We start from the raw sequence: 22,020 nt of genomic DNA on the forward strand, positions 1-22,020 counted from the left end.
GTAGAGGGGAAATAGTGAGAAGAAATACGTCTGGAAGATTCCAGAGGTTACTGGAGCATGCGCAACAAACCAGGCGATGACGTATGACGTCAGCAGGCGAGAAAGTAGTCAGTTTATAGCAGATCGTAGAGATGGATAGAGCGGAGTTCATGCAAAGTATGTGATGTCCAAATTCACTGAAGTATGTAAGTCCCAGTTGCAGAGAAAGTACGGTTCATATCAAGATGAGGGTAAGTCCATATTAATAGTAGAAAAAAAGTTATGTGCATGGCGAATTTCACGGCAGTAGGTGCCGGTGAAGTGAGGAGTCCGTTACATAAGGAATGGTAAAGATCCACTATATTATAACACAGAAGTAAAGAGAATAAGAAAGAGGTGCAGTTAGAAATGGCTGTGGAAGTAAGGAGAAATTGAAGGAACTTACTAGGAAATTGAGTCTAGCAAAGAAGTCAGCTAAGGATAACATGATGGCAACCATAATTGGGGGTCATATAAATTTTAGTGTAAAATGGAAGCGTATGTATAGGTACTTTAAGGTAGAAACAGGTTCCAAGAAGGACGTTCCAGGAACCATTAATAAACAAGGGGAGTGTTTATGTGAGGTTCTTCAAAAGGCAGAAGTTTTCAGTCAGCAGTGTGTAAAGATTGTTGGTTACAAGGATATAGTCCAGATAGAGGAGGTGACTAATACTAAAGAAGTATTAAAATTTACCTATGACAACAATGACATTTACAGTACAATACAAAAGTTGAAAACTAGAAAAGCAGCTGGAATTCATAAGGTTTCGGGGGGTATACTAAAGAGTTTGCAAAATTAATAACTAGTTTAATAGAAGGCAGTTTGGGTTTAGGAAAGGTTATTCTACTGAAGTTCGACTTGTAGGATTCTGGCAAGATATAGCAGATATCCTGAATTCAGGAGGTCAAATGGACTGTATTGCGATTGACCTTTGTAAAACATTTGATAGGGTAGATCATAAGAGACTCGTGGCAAAAATGAGTGCAGTTGGACTTGACAAAAGAGTGAATCAGTGATATGTGTAAAGATGTGGAATCTGAGATAAGGCATTTTGCAGATGATGTTATTCTGTACAAAGTAATAAATAAGTTACAAGATTGTTAGCAACTGCAAAATGACCTTGATAATGTTGTGAGATGGACAGTATGCAATGGTATGATGATAAACGGGGTTAAAAGTCAGGTTGTGAGTTTCACAAATAGGAAAAGTCCTCTTAGTTTTAATTACTGCATTGATGGGGTGAAAGTTCCTTTTAGGGATCATTGTAAGTACCTAGGTGTTAATATAAGGAAAGATCTTTATTGGGATAATCACATAAATAGGATTAGGGTACAGATCTCTGCACATGGTTATGAGGGTGTTTAGGGTTTGTAGTAAGGATTTAAAGGAGTGGGCATATAAGTCTGTGGTAAAACCCCAACTAGAATATGGTTCCAGTGTATGGGACCCTCACCATGATTACTTGATTCAAGAACTGGAAAAAATCAAAAGAAAAGCAACTCGATTTGTTCTGGGTGATTTCCGAAAAGAGAGTAGCGTTACCAAAATGTTGCTAAGTTTGGGCTGGGAAGACTTGAGAGAAAGGAGACGAGCTGCACGACTAAGTGGTATGTTACATGTGATGAAATTCATTTTTGGGTCCGTATTGAAAGTATTTGTATTAAATAACACAATTATGTTTTTATTGTTCAGCCACCTATTCAATACAGTACAATCTTAAACATTAGGGCTTTGTTCATATCAAAATTGTTAACTTAAAATTAATACAACCGAGCTCAATAGCTGCAGTCGCCTTAGTGAGGCCAGTATCCAGTATTCGGGAGATAGTGGGTTCGAACCCCACTGTCAGCAGCCCTGAAGATGGTTTTCCATGGTTTCCCATGGTTTCCCATTTTCACACCAAGCAAATGCGGGGGCTGTACCTTAATTAAGGCCACGGCCGCTTCCTTCCCAGTCCTAGCCCTATCCTTTCCCATTGTCGCTGTAAGACCTATCTGTGTCGGTGCAATATAAAGCCAATTGCAAAAAAAAAAAATATGAATACATTGGATGGTACAGGTTTCGCCTATCAATAGTAGGCATCATCAGCTATATTTTTTTTTACCTTAGGAATAGATCAGGTACCTGATTGGAAATGACTTATGAATACTGTTAAAAACTAGTATGTCTTGTAAAATGGATTAGAGATCGTTAATCAACTATTTAAAATGTAGTATACTATTACTTAACAATATTTGTGTTAATATTTGGTTCTAAAAACATGACAGTTATTTGAGGATTATGACATAGGTGGGTGGTTCTTTATATTAAAAGATATTACAATAAATATAAAATCAGAAAGCACATTCTATTTAATTGTCAAATGGTGGGTTGTTAAAAACTTGAGGAAAGTTGAGCATTGGTGATGGTCTTTGGTTCTTGAAGTTAATAAGTATTGATTTTCATTTATATGCTTATACATTTTGAAGAATTTTCATATGGCCTGGTTCTTTTTGAGATAATATTAGTTGGAAATGCTGGTGCCGTAGGCTATGTTGAAGTTTGTATAGACGTCATTAGGCCATTTTCTTTGATGTAGTATTTGTTGGAAGAGTTTTTAATAGGTGTGGCTCTTTGTTGTTAGACATGTTGAGGTGAGCGTACTAATCGAAAGGGAATGTTGTTGTCAATCAGTGGGTAGCCAACTGTATGATGAAATTCCCTTCAACCGCTGAGATGTTAACTTATTAATATTCAGGAATCCACAGAGCTTTCTGATAAAGAGCAAATCATATATACACAGATAAAGACAACATTTAATACAATTCTAGAGAAAAAATGCAAACTTGTTCAGGAGGCAGAAGCCATTTTTGTTGATTCAGAAGAGGAAGATGGCATCGGGGAGGGTACATCACCATCACAAGAGCTTTAACACAAAGATGATTTTAACAAAGTTACATGTTTTGTGATGGCCAAGAGCAAACTTGTAAATCAGTAGAAGATTATGATTCTGAATCATTATTGGACATATATCAATAAGTAAAGATACGAGAATCTATGTACATTGTAGAGAAATTTAAAAAGACTGGGAGACAAATTTATGGAGTCGTCAACCGTTTTTAACATAATGGGAAATAAGAAAATGTGCAATGGTTCAAGTTAATGTTGAACAGTTGATGAAGGCAAGGAAGCATTATTTATATCTCTCAAAATCAGACATTGAGCGTTGGATTTGTGAGGGTAGACAGTTGTTTTGCCCCAAAACAATTTCTCTAGAATGGCTCCGATTTGACAAAACTTAAATGGTGTTTCAAAATTTGGTTCTGTGAAGTAAACCAAACCAGTCAGTAATTTTTTTTTTTTTGCCAGGGGGCTTTGCGTCGCACCGACACAGATAGGTCTTATGGCGACGATGGGATAGGAAAGGCCTAGGAGTTGGAAGGAAGCGGCCGTGGCCTTAATTAAGGTACAGCCCCAGCATTTGCCTGGTGTGAAAATGGGAAACCAAGGAAAACCATCTTCAGGGCTGCCGATAGTGGGATTCGAACCTACTATCTCCCGGATGCAAAAACCAGTCAGTAAAACATTAAATAAGAGACAAAGTACATAACATAAAGAGGCTAAAGATTTTGTTAATTTCATGAATGAATGCAAGAAAAGAAAGAGATCATAGATGCGAATATGTGGAATTCAGACCATTTCCATTGCAAGTATGAAATGGCAACACAGAAAAGTTATGACTGTTGTGATACAAAACTTATTCTTGCTACGCTTGTTTGCCAAAATAGTTTTACATACTCCCACACAGTGGTTTCACATTTCTAAAGGTGGAGAAATGGGACTTTTGTTCTTTGATCATTTTCCAAAAAATTGATGAAAAGTTTGGACCTAGGACCTAAGATAAAACGCTGGTTAATAGACCAAACGCCTGAAAAGCCTTACATCTTATATGTTTTTGACACAAAAAATGTCAGCGCATACATGCATGCCTTCAAATATGTCATCATTGATAGTTCATCTTCCGGGAAGATGGAGAAAGTGCACATACATGACTGGTTTAAAACATTTTACACCCCCTGTGGGTGGGAGACACAGACAAAGAATATGCCCACGGCATCCCCTGCCTGTCGTAGGACTCAACTAAAAGGGGCGACCAAGGGCTTTAGAACCATGGGACTATTTGTGATTAGCACAATTATGTGAGGAACACTATGGGTCGACGTTACTTGCGACTAGTATCCCATGTGAGGAACACCATGGATCTATATTACCTAGGACATACCTGCCAACCCTTCTGATTTACCCAGAAACTTCCCGTTTTTTAACTCGTCTTTCAATTTTCCAATTTATTTTTTAATTCTTCCTATTTTTGACCAATATAACCTTCAATACAGTCAGTACTCTTCCCTTAGGATAAAGGATAAATGCTTATGTGTGTTTGCCGGGCTGAGTGGCTCAGATGGTTAAGGCGCAGGCCTTCTGACCCCAACTTGGCAGGTTCGATCCTGGCTCAGTCCGGTGGTATTTGAAGGTGCTCAAATACGTCAGCCTCATGTCGGTAGATTTACTGGCACAAAAAAGAACTCCCGCGGGACTAAACTTCAGCACCTCGGCATCTCTGAAAACCGTAAAAATAATTAGTGGGACATACAGCATATAACATTATTGTTATTATTATTATTATTATTATTATTATTATTATTATTATTTCTTACGTGCTTGTGTAATTTACCAAACCTCATTTTCAAGCGTTTTTATTTGATGCTTTATTTCATGAGTGTATCATCCGTCGCCTTCGTGTATCGTGTTTCCTGCTGCTTTGTGGCTGGGGATTCAAGACGGCAATCGTCCTACAAGCAAGAGAGGCTAGCGAGTGCTAGCGACTCAGTTAATCGGGATGAAAGAATGAGTTTCTTATTGTGTGGTTCGCGCTCTATTAAAATCGTTTATGTGCGTAATTTCATTGGAATTGTATGCCACGTGTTTTTTCTAACAGTTCTGTGCTTTTCCCACTTCAAAGTCATATGTTAATAACCCCTATTGGATTGGGAGAAACAATGACCCAGCCAACTGAGACCTACTTATATAATCCCACTATCTCGTATTTGTGACAGTAATACTAAGATCGTGAAGACCTGCTCACAGCAACAATTGTTCTTCCTCATGGTCACTCGAAGAACACGATTTTAACATGCTCATCAAGGTTTTAATGTGTACATCTGACTTTTAATATCATATTTAACCATATCTTGGTTCCATTACTAGTGATGTGATATTAATTGCTCATAACCACACAAGACTATTATGCTATAACGTGTTGTAAGAGAACAAGTGCTACATATTTTATATTATTTTAACCTAATATGTGATTTTATAACGTGTTGCACCATTTGCAAATATTGTAAAGATAATTACAGTACTGTATGTTCTTTTGCTTAGTTGTAATTTTAGGCTGATGATGACACCATATATACACTATGTGATCAAAAGTATCCGGACACCTGGCTGAACATGATGTACAAGTTCATGGTGCCCTCCATCGGTAATGCTGGAATTCAATATGGTGTTGGCCCACCCTTAGCCTTGATGACAGCTTCCACTCTCGCATGCATATGTTCAATCAGGTGCTGGGAGGTTGCTTGGGGAATGGCAGCCTATTCTTCATGGAGCGCTGCACTGAGGAGAGGTAGCGATGTCAGTCGGTGAGGCCTGGTAAAGTCGGCGTTCCAAAACATCCCAAAGGTGTTCTATAGGATACAGCTCGGGACTCTGTGCAGGCCAGTCCATTACAAGGATGTTATTGTCGTGTAGTCTGACTCGTTGGCTGAATGGTCAGCGTACTGGCCTTCGGTTCAGAGTGTCCTGGGTTCAATTCCAGGCTGTGTTGGGGATTTTAACCTTCATTGGTTAATTCCAGTAGCCTAGGGGCTGGGTGTTTGTGATGTCCCCAACATCCCTGCAACTCACACACCACATGTAACACTATCCTCCATCACAATAACACGCAGTTACCTACACAGCAGATGCCGCCCACCCTCATTGGAGAGTCTGTCTTACAAGGGCTGCACTCGGTTAGAAATAGCCACACAAAATTATTATTGTCATGTAACCACTCCGCCACAGGCCGTGCGTTATGAACAGATGCTCGATCGTGTTGAAAGATGCAATCGCCATCCCTGAAGTGTTCTTCAACAGTGGGAAGCAAGAAGGTGCTTAAAACATCAATGTAGGCCTGTGCTGTGATAGTGTCACACAAAACAACAAGGGGTCCAAGCCCCCTCCATGAAAAGCACGACCACACCGTAACACCACCGCCTCCAAATTTTACTGTTGGCACTACACACGCTGGCAGATGACATTCACTGGGCATTTGCCATACCCACACCCTGCCATCGGATCGCCACATTCTATATCGTGATTCGTCACTCCACACAGCGTTTTCCCACTGTTCAATCGTCCAATGTTTACACTCCTTACACCAAGCGAGGCATCGTGCCTCACCTGCGTGATGTGTGGCTTATGGGCATCCTCTCGACCATGAAATCCAAGTTTTCTCACCTCCCGCCGAACTGTCATAGTACTTGGAGTGGATCCTAATGCAGTTTGGAATTCCTGTGTGATGGTCTGGATAGATGCCTGCCTATTGCACTTGATGACCCTCTTCAACTGTCAGCGGTCTCTGTCAGTCAACAGACGAGGTTGGCTTTTGTGCTGTACATGTCCCTTCACGCTTCCACTTCACTATCACATCAGAAACAGTGGACCTAGGGATGTTTAGGAGTGTGGAAATATTGCGTACAGACTTCTGACACAAGTGACACCCAATCACCTGACCACATTCGAAGTCCATGAGTTCCACAGAGCGTCCCATTCTGCTCTCTCACGATGTCGAATGACTACTGAGGTCGCTGCTATAGAGTACCTGGCAGTAGGTGGCAGCACAATGAACGCAAGACAAAAAAAACTTATGTTTTTAGGGGTGTCCGGATACTTTTGATCACATAGTGTAAGTTTCGGAACCGGTACCTTAAAATATGTTGTAGATAACATTCTTATACAACATGCATTGTATCGAAAAGGTTGAACTTTTACCCAAAATTTTGGCATTGTAATAATGTATGAGACATACCGATCTGTTTTGTATGTGGTAGTTCCGCGTATTTCAGTGAAGTTTTGTTTATTCTTCATAATTTTAATGAGTTGAATGTATTTCAGGGAATTGTGTCGGTGACAGTTTCTGGTATTTTCTCTTCATGTTATGGCCAAAAAAACGTAACAAACGTTATCTCTAAGTATTCAGAGATACCTATAAAATTAAATTTCCGTTCATTTTACAGTCTAATAAAGGAAACTATTATGCAAAATACCTCGGGAGATAAATTTTATTTCGAGTTATCGAAATTTCAAGATATGGAGAATACAATTTTTGAGCATGTATAGCACATAATTGAATCATATCTATCTAAGTGTTTTTATTGAATACATTATGTTTAACGGTACTTAATATACAAAGAAACTCTATTTTACGGCATTACTTTAATTATAACACTTATTATAGTAACTTTTTAGAAGACATGATACAGTACATAACAGTAGTGAAACAAGAAACATAGCTCCGTTAACACGTTCGGAAAAATTATGTTAGTCTCTTCTGTTTGTTACGGTTACCCTTTCCTCCCTTCGTGAAACTTCTTGTCGGTACCACACAGCCGAGTGCCGGTAATGGAGCTTGTCATCCGCGACTTCTGGGCTTGCTTTCGTACGTGACCGGTAATTAATTGACACCCGAGAAACGGCGAGGATTTGCCGATCACTAGAAGTTCTAGTGTTTCGGTTGCCGTTATATTAGTTTCCAGCTTCACTGGAACCCTTTCTTTACTTGTTAACTGTTCCGCACAAACCACAAATGCCGTATTGCACAGTTAATGTCGCACAGAATTCGAGTTACAGAGTATTTTTTGCTTCAACAGAGGATATGTTTGCTTCGAGAAATCGAGAAATTCGCATAACCAAATTTTGAGAATAGGGAAATAAATACACGTGAAGAATAGGACAAACGGCCAGAAAATCTATGTTAGTTCGAGGTACTGAAAATTAGAGTAATGGAGGTTCAAGATATTGAAGTATGACTTTATTATTATTCGTATGTATGTGTCTTAAATGAGAGTGATTAGGTACATTTTCTTGTAACCATTTTAATGTTTTTTTAGTTTAAGGTTTTAAATTTAATGGCCAATTCACATTGTAACTGTAGATATGTATGCCTTTTATCCTGTCCTTTTTCCACTTAGACCGTGGCGCAATATATGTGATGAAATCCAAGAATTAAAAAATCTTCCTATTTTTGATTACTGAAAGTTGGCAGCTATACTAGGATTAGTACCTTATGTGAGGAACACTACGGGTCTGGGCGTCGGCTTTGGTTAGTGCCATTGTGTGCATCCCATCAAACGGCCTTATGTGAGGAACACTACGGGTCTGGGCGTCGCCTTTGGTTAGTGCCATTGTGTGCATCCCATCAAGGCGAGGGCTGCGCTGACTAGTGTCCATGCAAGAAAAGGTGCTGTATGCTGCACTGGAATGTGTTGGTTCTCCTGTATTCTGAATGGTACCACTATACGAAGAACACCATGGGTCTACGTTGCCTGTGATTAGTACCACTACATGAGGAACACCACGGGTTTGGCTGTTGCCCATGATTAGTACTTCTGTGTGGTGTACAACATGGGTCTGCATTGCCTGAGAGTGGTACCATTATGTGAGGAACACTATGGGTCTGTGTTGCCTGCAGGAAGTACCATAATGTGTGATACACATTTGGGTTTGCATTGCCTATGATTAGTACCACTATGTGAGCAACAGCATAAGTATACATGGCATGTGATTACTAGTAGTTCCACTACGTTAGGAACACCATGGGAATGCTGGTGCCCGTGATTAGTCCCTCTATGTGAGGAACACCATGAGTCTACGTTACCTGTAATTAGTATCACTATAGGAGGAACACCATGGTTCTGCTTTAGCAGCGATTAGTACTGTTATGAAGGACCGGTGACCTGGATTTTGGACCCCTTTGAACAACAAGCATCATCTCAGAAAATAAAGTATTGTGAATTGGATCCACTGATTATTTTGGATTCATGGTCATTTTTTCATCATCATTCATTTTAGGTTTTAGTCAGCAGATACATTTTGAAGTTTTAATTTTCATTTTATTTTGTTGTACCTCATACCATTAGGGGTCAATGACCTAGCTGTTAGGCCCCTTTAAACAACAAACATCATTATTATCATCAATTCAATGACCCAAGTACACAGGAAATGAACACAATCAAAACAACAAAAAACATCATCAGAGCACAAAGTTACTTACTCTTGGGTGCAGCAGCTTACGAACATAAAACGTGGAAGGGGCCCAGACAAAATGAGAGATTAAGAGGGCAGGATCTTAAATTTTTACTTGATCAGTTGCTAGGTCAATGTGCCTATGTATACCAAATGAAAACACCAATTTAAAATTGGAGTGAAATGTTTAATTTAAAATTAATTATTCATGAATAATTACACTACCAAATACTGAAAAGCTTATAATGAATTGAAACATAAGGGAAATGGAGAAATTGATACTTATAAATAAACTAATCATTAATATTAAATAAAACCTTTCTTGAAAAATTAAAATACTGTTCAGTAAGGTACAATTAATCTAATTCAATTAAAATTTATTTCAATTGATTTTCACGTAAATCTTTAAAGAACAATCAAGGTAATATGGTCAGGTACACCAACTCAAAATTATGACCAAAATAGCAAAAATATTACACTGAAAAATAATAAATGAATGGAATGATAAACTAATAAATAGCAGAAAAATTCCCTTAAACGATCACAAAATAATAAAGGGAAAATATATTAAAGTTCCACAAATTGTACAGAACAACTTCACATGAACAGGAAAATGCTGTTTGCCAAGCCAAGCTGTCAATAGATAAAATGAAATCCCCCCCCCCCCCCGAAAATAATCCCAAAAAATTAGGAGTAGAAAATTAAAGCAACGATAATCTCAATAAAATTAAACAAACAGAACAAACATGCTTGGAAAGTATCTAGGTGGTTGTGTACAATTACAGTACTGACAATACACCAAAATTTTATACTGTCTCGTAAACTCTAATTTTTTGACTGATAAAAAGTGAGCTGGAAATGATTGTACTAATTTCTCATTTATAAGGTGCACACATTGTTCTCTGGTGATTATATTCTGTAACACCGTGGTTTATAGTAAATTGAAACCTGTTTCTCATATTTCTTAAATCTTTCTTTGGTTTATACTCACCTGACTTATTCATATCCGTGTTTTGTTTTTTCTTCACATTATTTCTTGCGTCACTTATCTGTACCCATTAATTTAGCCGCCTTTGGCTGTGTGTTAAGTAGTGTTTTTTAAACCATTATTTATCGTTTATTCATTCCTTAAAGGTATAACCTTTATAAATAAAATATTCCAAATTATGTCAGACTGTCTTAACTCGCCATCATGTATACACAATTGTAGGTAGCCGTACGTGGTGGGGCATTGTAGGTAGCCGTACGTGGTGGGGCACACTGGAGAATGGAGTATGCGGAGAAGGAAGTCAAGGCAAGACAGTCACTGGCTGTGAGTGCTTATGTGTACCAGCATGTACTGTACTGTGCAGTGTGTGGAATACAAATTTGGAGCTCCTAAATTCCCCATTAAAAAGGACTAGTGAAAAATTGACCCCCACCACCTGTTTCAGCTTAAAAAGCCTTCATGAATATGTAAAAATAAAATTGAAATTCTTTGTCTGACTCCATATTGTTCCCTCATTAGTCCCCAAATATTATAACTGGGTGACAGTGTGAGTCAATTGAAATTTTGTTATGTTGCCAATAGTAATGTCAGTTGATTGTTAATTTTCTTGGGTGAAGTATAACAGTGAGCTTCCCCATCTGCAAGCAACTCCACATATTCTACACATTTCTTGTCCTGTAACTTGTGACAGCTTGCCATGTGTGCTTATATCATGAATATCCGGATTGTTCTCGACATAGAACACTCTATCCCCCCCTCTCCCTTCCCCCACTGCTCTCATATTGCATACATCAACTTGCTATCCTTGGGTTTTCGGTGTTGTATATTGTCAGTCAGCAGGTAAGGCCAGAAGAGCAAAGAAAAAGGGGAGCTTCTTCCCTTTTAAGAGAATCATACTACTACTACTACTACTACTGCTGCTGCTGCTGCTACTACTACTACTACTACTACTACTACTACTACTACTACTACTACTACTACTACTATGCCACCATGGACCTTGCAAGGCAAAGTAGCCTTTAAAAAAACCTACCTACTAAAAGTTTTCATTCCCTACCCTGATGGATTACAGTGGGCCTTCTAGAGGATGATGCCCTCCCTCAGCCCAGGAGATGTGTTGTGGTGATTTCAGGTGTGAAGAAGGGCAAGAGGGGAGCGAAACTGTTCCGACATTTGCCTTCTCAGGACAGCGACTACCCCACTGCCTTCCAAATGCAGAGCTTTTCAGCCAGAACAACTCTGCTCAGTGAAGAAAATCTACCATAGTATCAACTGTAATTTTACTGACAGTGATGATTCATTTCCTGCGAGTTGTCTAAATGTAATGTACTTTCATTTCAGGGATAACATAGAACCAAATGGCTGCCGTAATACTGATCACAAATTTGCTATGCATACATTTGAGAAGCCCACAACATGTAATCATTGCAGCAAGTTTTTAAAGGGGCTGATTTTTCAGGTAATTAAAAAAAAAACTTGAAATAGAGCAGAATATAATATTTGTATTGATCTTCAAATGTGTAATACTCCTTTCTATTTTTATCTTTTCCAGGGTTATCGATGTACAAAATGCCAGATCTCAATGCATAAAACATGTATTCCATATTCTGGACGGTGTGGTATGAAACAACCTCCAGAGCTTCCACCACGACCTCCCATGAGTAAGCCAGTTCTACCATTACAGAATGGTGAAGTTACCACATGGTCAGACCATAGGTTTCTAGGAGAATATTTATGGTAAGCATTCTCTGTAATTGATTTGAGGGGGAAATCATTGCCGTCAGTTATTTTCAGTGCACAGTCAGACGTTTTAGAACTCATAACTATGAATGATTGCAATATTATTTACAGACAAATAAGAGCATATAAGATATCTTGGTGTTAATTTCTATGAAGAAATTTTACATGCATACATCTTTATTATAGACTTATGTCATTCAGTGTCCTGTTTGCAAGCCCCTGTGAATTTACTAACCCAGCCACAATCCTCTGTTTCTAACTAGTTCTGTGGCCTTGTTTTGTTCTATACCTCTTATCTTTAAATTGTTAAAAACTGAGTCTAGCCATCGTCATCTTGGTCTCCCTCTACTTCTCTTACCCTCCATAACTGAGTTCATTATTCTCCTTGGTAAGCTATCCTCCTCCATTGGCCCCACATGACCCCACTACCAAAGCCGGTTCAACTTCTTCCATCGAGTACATTCCCAACTTAGCCTTTATCTCCTCGGTCCGAGTATCCTCCTGCCATTGTTCCCACCTCTTTGTATCAGCAATCATTCTCGCTACGTTCATGTCTGTTACTTCTAAATTATGAATAAAATGTCGTGAGTCCACCCAGCTTTTGCTCCCATAAAGCAAATGTAAAGATAGTTTTGTCTGGGTGCTGACTTCCTTCTTACAGAATACTGTTGTTACTAACTATGAACTCTCTGCATTAGCTTTGCTGCATAGTGATTCAGCCTCACATATGCTACTTTTATTATAATTTGGATCCACCTTATTCAATACATAAAAACTGTTGTTTAGATGAAATTACAACATATATTTCAATCAGAACTAGTTTCGACACCATTTTTGCGTCATCATCAGCTGATATAGGTTCTTGGAAAAATTGGCAATCACATAAGTTTATCTACGTCAAATTGAACACAATTTAAAACCTTATTAACAACCTAAAACTGTGTTACGATTATACTGTCTCGAAGTCCATATTTTCTACAAGTCCGAGACTTGCGAGTCTTAAACCTTAAATTGATGAAAACATATGTAAACCGGTTTGCTCACTAATAAAATAATGTGGATTTAAAATAAAAAAATAAAATAGTCTTGAAGAAACATTAGCTTAATTTAATACACTTCTTAAAAGGTGACGTAGAATCGTATTAAAATACTACAATAAAATCTTCAGAGTCGCTTTAATGGAGCAATCCTAGTGAGGTGGAAACGAGGAGTCGGTCCTTTAAAATGTTAACAAGTACAATGTTCCCAGTTCAATGCGGACCTGAAATAATAGGAATGTAATAAACTATCACTTAACTGACGAAGCAATATGTAAAATTACGTCTTATAACGTAAATATTTTTACGTGACTCACCTCAAAAGATCGCTGCCCATGCGAAGCACAATGAAGCCTAGCGAGCAGTGTTGTGTTAGTAATCAAGTGTCCAAGGTTGGTCGGGACCGAAGGGGGGAAATAGGGGAAAATGGGAGGAGCAACTGAGGAGTGGCAACTTGTTGAAGCTCCGGAGGGTGTGGTCGTAAAAAGCAACTGGTAAAGGTATTACACATAATATGAAACGCCACGGTAAACCACCTTCAAGGCTGCTGACAATGGAGTTCGAACCCACTATCTCCCGAATGTAAGCCCATGGCTGTGAGCCTCTAATTGCATGGCCAACTTGCCCCGTTTATCTAATATAAGAGGCTTTACACTGGGCGTGAAAATCTTTTCTTATTATAATTGATACTGTTGTAATTAAAAAGCATTCTTCGATTGTTATTATTCATTGAAAAAGAAACTTGAAAATAGTATTTTTTAAAACAGATTTGTTATTTAAAATATCCTGAGAATCTTAAAAGTAAAAGTAGCCAGTTATGATTTTTTACGTATTTCTGAGACCAATTTTGAAACTTGCTCTTTACTAATTTTTCCTATGTATCTATTAATGGTACTAATATTAAGCCATTAAAATGATCAATTTTCTTTAATGGACTGTAACTCTGTATTCTGTTCTAAATTTGATAGCGGTAAGTTAAAGTCGTGATAAATTAAACTGTCGTTGGCCGCCCTTTTATGGGCAGTTGGGTGTAAAGAACTATTTTTAGTAGTAATGGAAAAACACATTGACTTCTGTAAACTTTGTAAATGAAGTTATTATGCTCCCATGTAATAGTAACATCTAAGATATTGAGAAAGTCATTTATCTCATCTTCCACTATAAATTTTATGTTCTTGTCTAATGAATTCAGAAACTGGAGGATATTAGAACTGCTGTTCAGCCGTCTATCTATTATAATGAATGTATCATCAACATTCAACATTAAAAACTTCATATCTGGTCCGTATTGAAAGGAGATAACATACAATAGAGGGAAATTTTGATTGATCCACCTTTTCTCAATACATAATATGTTAATATAATCACAACATTTTTTATTCAGTACCAGTTTCGGTGTCTATGAACACCATCATCAGCTGAAAGAGGTGGTATGAACAAGGATATACAAGTATGTACTGCATATAATAGACCCTTAGTAAGAAGTAACATTAATAGGATGAGGTAAAAATACAATGCTTAAAAGAATATAAACAAGTTATGTGCTTGTTGGTCAAAGTATAAAATGAAAGTGAAGATATTAACAAATGTTTAAAGACTTGATCACTTTGGAATGGTTAAAAAGTCTCAAGCATAGCACTGCTAAACACTAGGTGAAAATGAAACATGCACATCCAAAAAACTGACGTTGTATGCAGTCCTTCCACAGAGTATTGATAATAAAGTACCGAACTGCCGGTTCCAGGGTTAAGTTTATTCTGTTGAGCTAAATGAATCTGTGTTACATCCAGTGTTTTCTAGAACTTGTCATTTGAAATAGCGCACTATTTTCTAGTCAGGTCAATTCTTATGGTGTGCCTGGACTTTGTAATTTAAGTGTTGATCTTTAATTCATTCTCATATTCTGTTGTTTATCCCATCTTCCCTAATGTTTACTTATTTCACATTGTACAGTTGGTTGGGAACATCTGTTCTGTTAAATGTGTGTGTTTGAGTCATCAGTCCATAGACTGGTTTGATGCAGCTCTCCATGCCACCCTATCATGTGCTAACCTTTTCATTTCTACGTAGCTACTGCATCCTACATCTGCTCTAATCTGCTTGTCATATTCATACCTTGGTCTACCCCTACCCGGTCAGGTCAGGAATATCCTGCTACCGTATATGACAGTAGACGGTACAACCTGCGACTGTCTGGCCGAGGGTCAGGCGGCCATTACCAAACCTGACAACCAGAAGGGGGGCCAATGGCTACGGGCGGAGGAGTTCCTCTTTTGGAGCCCAGATGAAGCCTTTGTGCAGGAAATGGCACATAAATTCATCAGAAGTTGGCAGTCAGTGGCTACGAAGGCGGAAGAAGGAACCTTGTAAACACCTCAACGACAGAGTAGCCAGAGGAACTGCGAACCACAAACTGCTGCCTTGCAGATAGGGAGTGGACCCCAAAGGCTGAGGGAAGATACCCTGACAGAAAACGGGCTGGCATGACAGCTAAGAGGGCAGCCCCCTCATCATGCTAGCTTCCGTAGGGCTAATAACCCATGGTGAGCGAAATTAACTATTCAGAGAAACATGAGAGTAGCCGGACGGATAACAAGGGAACAACCTGGCGCGAAAAGGTATATGAGAATTGGTACTTGGAATGAGACCTCTCTGTCAGGGAAGGAGGTAGAAATAGTCGAAGAAATGGAAAAGTACAAGCTTGCCATACTTGGAGTCAGTGAAACCAAGAGAAAAGGTAATGACTAAATAAATTTGGATAAGGGATATGAAATGAGATACTCAGGAGTCAGCAGGAATGAACGGGCAAAAGAAGGTGTGGCCATCATTATGTCCGAAGCAGTGGAAAACAAAGTGACAGGATGGGAACCTATTAACTCTAGACTTATCACAGTGGATGTGGAACTAGAAGAAAGTATTATGCTAGTGCAGAACTATGACCCACTGAAGATGTGCAAGAAGTAGATGAGGAGCAATTTTATGTTCAGATGCAAAAAGCTATAGACAAAGCCAGGGAAAGAAGTAGACATGTTTTTGTGATGGGTGACTGGAATGCTAGGATCGGAAATAGGTTACGTTGAGGACATGGATGTATGGGCCAACATGGAGTAGAACGAACCATCAATACCAGTGGTGAAAGAATGCTGGGATTCTGTATTGATAATGAGTTAAGGATTGGCAACACCTTCTTCCCCCATAAAAGTATCCATAAAATAACTTTTGAGGCAGTAGGCCGAGGAGCAAAGAGTTGCATTGACTACTTTTGTTACACTAAGAACATGACTTATGCAGCACTAGATGTAAGGGTCTTCCGCAGTGCAGAAATGAGTACAGAACATCGGCTTCTGGTTATGAAAACAAGGTTCAAGTTTACACCCACACCCTCTCATCTTCGATTTGAGAAAATAAGATTTCTGCATTTAGAGAGGAAGAGGTAAGGCAGAATTATGTTCAGAAGTTGGGGGAAATACTTCAGCAAACAGAATGAGAAGAACCTGAGAGAGGTTGGAACTTAGAAGAGAGATGGAGTGAATGTTATCAAAGTAGCAGAAGAGGTCTGTGTGAAAACTACAGTAAACACACGAAGGAAACGAACAAAGTGGTGGATTGAGGAAGTCAAGGAAGTTGTAAGGAGCAAAAAGGTAGCTTGGAAGGAGTACATGAGAACAAGAAGGGTAGAGGACTGGAGGAACTATGTTGAAGCACATAATGAAGCAAAGCGGCAAGTGCAAGAGGCAAAATAAAGGGACTGGCAGGAATTTGGTGAGGAAATAGAATTAGAATATAGAAATAATCAGAAGAAGTTTTGGAAGATACTAAGATTCCTCCAAGGCAAAACCGGAAAGAGAATCAGGAACATTAAAGACAGGAACCAAAAGATCCAAACGAGGCCACAGGACATCCTTGATACATGGAGCACGTACTATGAGGATGTGTTCCGCGCAGACCAGAATTTACAAGACGACACCGGTAAGGGGGCAGAAGAAGAACTAGAAGAAGGGGAAGACAGTTATGCAGAGTGAAGTAAGAGAGGCTATCACTGAAATGAAGGTGAGCAAGGCAGGTGGTTGGGATGGAATTTCACTGGAATTGATGAAGTATGGAGGAGAGGCTGTGGTGAAATGGATGACAATGATATGCCAACAAGCATGCAACATTCAGAAGATTCCAAAGGATTGGGAGAAGAACATTATTGTTCCTATCCATAAGAAGGGCAGCACTCTGGACTGTGCAAACTATCGAGCAATTTGTCTTTCCAGTGTGGCCGGAAAGATATACTCTCGCATATTGGAGAGGAATGATGTAGATGTTGATTCCCATAGGGAACCTAAAATATTTGTCCTGAATGAGTAAATTTATAATACCAATATAATGGTCTGTTATTGGACATTATAAATTTTCCAGCTAACTCATTCTTGGTTGCCTGCGTTTCGCCCTTGTGTGCTAAGTTAGGCTCATCAGCTGGGACTTAGCACACCACCCAAGACGCAAGGCTAGTGCATACTGTGGAGGCCACTGCATAGGCTATTTGAAGCCACCAGCAGTGCCAGTGCACTATGAGAGCTATGTCTCATTTCCAAAAAATAGATGCCTGCCTGGCCATCAAATGATGTAGATGTTGATTCCCATAGGGAACCTAAAATATTTGCCTTGAATGAGTAAATCTATAACACCAATATAATGGTCCGTTATTGGACATTATAAATTTTCCAGCTAACTCATTCTTGGTTGCCTGCGTTTCGCCCTCGTGTGCCAAGTTAGGCTCGTCAGTTGGGACTTAGCACACCACCCAAGACGCAAGGCTAGTGCAGACTGTGGAGGCCACTGCATAGGCTATTTGAAGCCACCAGCAGTGCCAATGCACTATGAGAGCTATGTCTCATTTCCAAAAAATAGATGCCTGCCTGGCCATCAAATGATGTAGATGTTGATTCCCATAGGGAACCTAAAATATTTGTCCTGAATGAGTAAATTTATAATACCAATATAATGGTCCGTTATTATACATTTTAAATTTTCCAGCTAACTCATTCTTGGTTGCCTGCGTTTCGCCCTCATGTGCTAAGTTAGGCTCGTCAGTTGGGACTTAGCACACCACCCAATACGCAATCAACATCTACATCATTTGATGGCCAGGCAGGCATCTATTTTTTGGAAATGAGACATAGCTCTCATAGTGCATTGGCACTGCTGGTGGCTTCAAATAGCCTATGCAGTGGCCTCCACATATGCACTAGCCTTGCGTCTTGGGTGGTGTGCTGTCTCAACTGACGAGCCTAACTTAGCACACGAGGGCGAAACGCAGGCAACCAAGAATGAGTTAGCTGGAAAATTTATAATGTCCAATAACGGACCATTATATTGGTATTATTATTGGAGAGGAGGCGGAGACAAGAAGTAGAGGAAAAGTTGGAAGAAGAACAGTGTGCTTTCAGGCCAAGTCGACAAACACACGACCATATATACACACTAAAAACTGTTACAGAGAAACGACTCAGTCGAGCGAAGGATGTTCTAGCTGCATTTGTCGACCTAAAGGCCGCATTTGACTCGGTCCTCAGATAACAGCTTTGGGCTGCACTTGAAGACGAAAAGGTAACCAAGACTCTCTTATGCCGCATTAGGAGCATGTACAGTAGAATCCAAGGAGTGGTGAGAATAGCTGGTGAATGCCCTAGGGAATTCGAAATGGTGAAGGGAGTAAAGCAGGGTGACAGCTTGAGTCCTCTTTTTGTGATTTTCATATACCAAGTCATTAAGCAGTGTAAAAGAAGAACTAAAAGAATTAAGGTTGGCAACTGGAACATGAGACCAATATATGTCCGATCCCTAGCCTATGCAGACGACATTCTGATTTTGGCTGGGAAAGAGGAGGATCTCCAACAAGTTCTTACTGAATGGGACCGTGGGATGGAAGTGAATGCGATCAAAACCAAGGTCATGCAGTTCACCAAAGGAGAAAAAGTACAGCTTCAAATCAAGTGGAACAATGAGGATATTGAGCAAGTAGAACAAATTGAGTATCTGGGCACCATTTTCAGAGAGGACGGAAAATTAGAGGCAGAAATAAACAACAGAATTAGAAAAGCTAATCAAGTTTACTATGGTATAAACAACACAATCATAGGGAAGAAAGAAATTATTAGAAACACAAAAATGCGGGTATATCATGCTGTGTACCTGCCAACCCTCCTGTATGGTGCAGAGAGTTGGACAGTGCATAAAAAACTGGAGAACCGTCTGTTTGCCACTGAGATGAGATATTTACGGAAAGTTGCCAGGAAAACTCGAAGAGACCATATTAGAAACACCACAGTAAGAGTTGAGCTTCAGCAGGAGCCAATAATGGATGTCATTGAGAGGAGAGGATTGGGCTGGATTGGTCACCTAGAAAGAATAGAAGATGAAAGAAAAGTGAAGCAGGTGTGGCGAGCCAGACCAACAGGAAGAAGAACACGAGGGAGGCCATGGATTGAATGGGAGGAGTACATCTTGGGACTGATCAGGAAGCGAGGGAAGACCCCGGGTAATAATAATTTCGATTTGACGCCATCTAGCTGTCTGCTCGTCAATTTCGACGTTCCGTTTTACTCTAGGTCCGATAGATGGCAGACAGAGTAAACTGGATCTCTCTTGTTCGTCTATGGCTGAGATTTAATTAATTTTGTCGGGTAAATACCAAATGTATCACCAGAGATCTTTTACATGCCGACATCGTACGACATGGAGTGTCGAATGGACTTTTTTTCCGCCCTTCAAAAATCCGACTACCTCTGCCGGGTTTGAACCCGCTATCTTGGGATCCGGAGGCCGACACTCTAACACTCTACCAGCTAGACCCTGGGTAAGGTTCAGAGAATGGCGCACGACAGAAGAAACTTTAGTAAATGGCTGAAATGTCCCGACGCCTAACGGCACAAAGGGAAAGAAGAAGAAGAAGGAGGTCTACCCCTACCGTTCTTACCACCTACACTTCCTTCAAAAACCAAAAACCAAATGTATGTAATTATAAATGTTATTCAGATGAAATGCAAATCGTCCCTATCACCGATCTTTGTAATATTTCCTTTTGTGATTTGTTGTATCTTTCGATATTTTTGGTGCTGTACTATTCCTAACTTGTTGTGTCTCACATTTAAATACATCTATTTTGTTCATCCGAGGTTGACAGTAGGCCTACTTATTCATCCCCTAGTGTCCTAATATCTTCCTAACTACTTGTACATTGCTATTTATATCTTCCCCATTTGTACCATCCATGGTATACCTCTCGTTGCCCAGCACTGAGTATGTCTGTTCCACAATCACTTTTTATATTTCATAAAATAATATAATAATCTACCCACCACATTCTTATCTGCCAATTTGAGTTTTTTGTATAACTTTATAAAGAAATATCGACCAGTTTGTTGACTGAAGCAGTTAACGAGGTGCATGGCATCAGGGAAACAATCCACTCATTGATTTTAATCACGAATGAAAAGATACTGATTGGAATTGTTGAGGGGAGAACGATTTGGCAAATTTTAACCAGAAGAAAAGATAGAATAATAGGACACATCTTAAGGCAACCAGGACTTGTTCCATTATTTTTTTTTTAGGAAAGTGTAGGCAGTAGGAATGCTAGCAGTAGACCAAGGCATGAATATGGCAAACTGATAAGAATAGTAGCAGCATGTAATATTTATCATGAAATGAAAAGTGAGTGCAGAATAGTGTGGCATGGAGGGCTGCATCAAACCAGTCTATGTATGGACTGGTGACCCTAATAGTAACATCCCCTTGTGGGTGAGGCCCTTAGAATAACACCCACAGTACCCCTGTCTATCATAAGAGGCAACTCTAAGGAGCCCCAGGGGCTCTTAACTTGGGAGCATGGTTTGGCAACCACAGGGCCTTAGCTGCATCCTGGAATTGCTTCCACTTGTGCCAGGATTCTCACTTTGATCTAATGTATCCAACCTCCCTTACTCAACTCTTGTTCTTTTCTGATCCCAACGCTATTAGGTTTCGTTATTAGGGAGTCTTTCATTTTCACACCCTTCGTGGTCCTTGTCTTTCTTTGGCCGGTACCTTCATTTTTTGAAGTGTAGGATCCCTTCCATTTTTCCTCTCTGGTTAATTTTATATAGAGAATGATTGCATACTTTCTCTTAAAACAATAATTACCATCATCACCAGCAAATAACAATAATATTGAAAAGACCCTAAACAGAAATTTAAAAATGCATTTCAAGATTCTTTTTATTTATGTGTAAAGTTGGTGGGTTTGAGAAGGGCGTGAAGATGTGATTAAAATTGAAAATTGTATCACCGACATTCCTTTGATGTAAAAATATGCAAGACTATCTTCTCGTAAGTAAATGGTCCTTCACCTGGAATCGTGCAATATTCCAAGGGAACTGACATTGATTTCCAAGGAAAGCTTTGAGAAAGTCTTCATTGTTCACTGCAACGGCGAACTGTTGTAACCCATCACTGTCTTGATATATCGCAAGTGATTTTTTAAATAATCCATACTTCAAATTTTGTAATATTCAAAACAAATTACTATTTACTTTTACTGTATAATAATATGTATACATATTTTTCAGTTTCTTATTTCATAAGAAAAGAAATATTTCCCAAGATTTTCGAGAACATAAAATTCTGTTCCAGTTATCATATTCTTCTTTTTCACTGCACATTATATTTTAAAAGCCCTTCTCCATCATCATCATCATTATCTTATTTATTTGTAAGAATGGCCAATCTAACCTATAACACAGAATGTGGTTAAGTGTAAGAGAGGGCCAATAACCTTAACTTCACCACTTGTAAAGGCATAAATAAATAAATATGTTTGAACCTGAGCTCAAACTTCAGTTTCCTTTTGAAGTGCTATTGAATCATTTCATGAAGTTTCAAATCAT

At 39.1% G+C, this 22,020-nt stretch overlaps 1 protein-coding gene across 3 annotated transcripts in view; it reads left to right on the forward strand.

The window, feature by feature from the left end:
• Vav (Vav guanine nucleotide exchange factor) overlaps window positions 1–22,020 on the forward strand; it is a 632,485-nt gene that overhangs the window by 436,186 nt on the left and 174,279 nt on the right. For all 3 annotated transcript variants that reach the window (XR_010858641.2, XM_067138057.2, XM_067138058.2), the window contains exons 12-13: window positions 11,673–11,790; window positions 11,884–12,068. Coding sequence is in view for 2 of the 3 variants with exons in the window: in XM_067138057.2 (XP_066994158.1) it covers window positions 11,673–11,790; window positions 11,884–12,068 (303 nt within the window). In the remaining variant the exon portion in view is untranslated. The remainder of the gene's footprint in view (window positions 1–11,672; window positions 11,791–11,883; window positions 12,069–22,020) is intronic.

This window comes from Anabrus simplex, chromosome 1 (genome assembly GCF_040414725.1).
Source record: "Anabrus simplex isolate iqAnaSimp1 chromosome 1, ASM4041472v1, whole genome shotgun sequence".
NCBI lineage: Eukaryota > Metazoa > Arthropoda > Insecta > Orthoptera > Tettigoniidae > Anabrus > Anabrus simplex.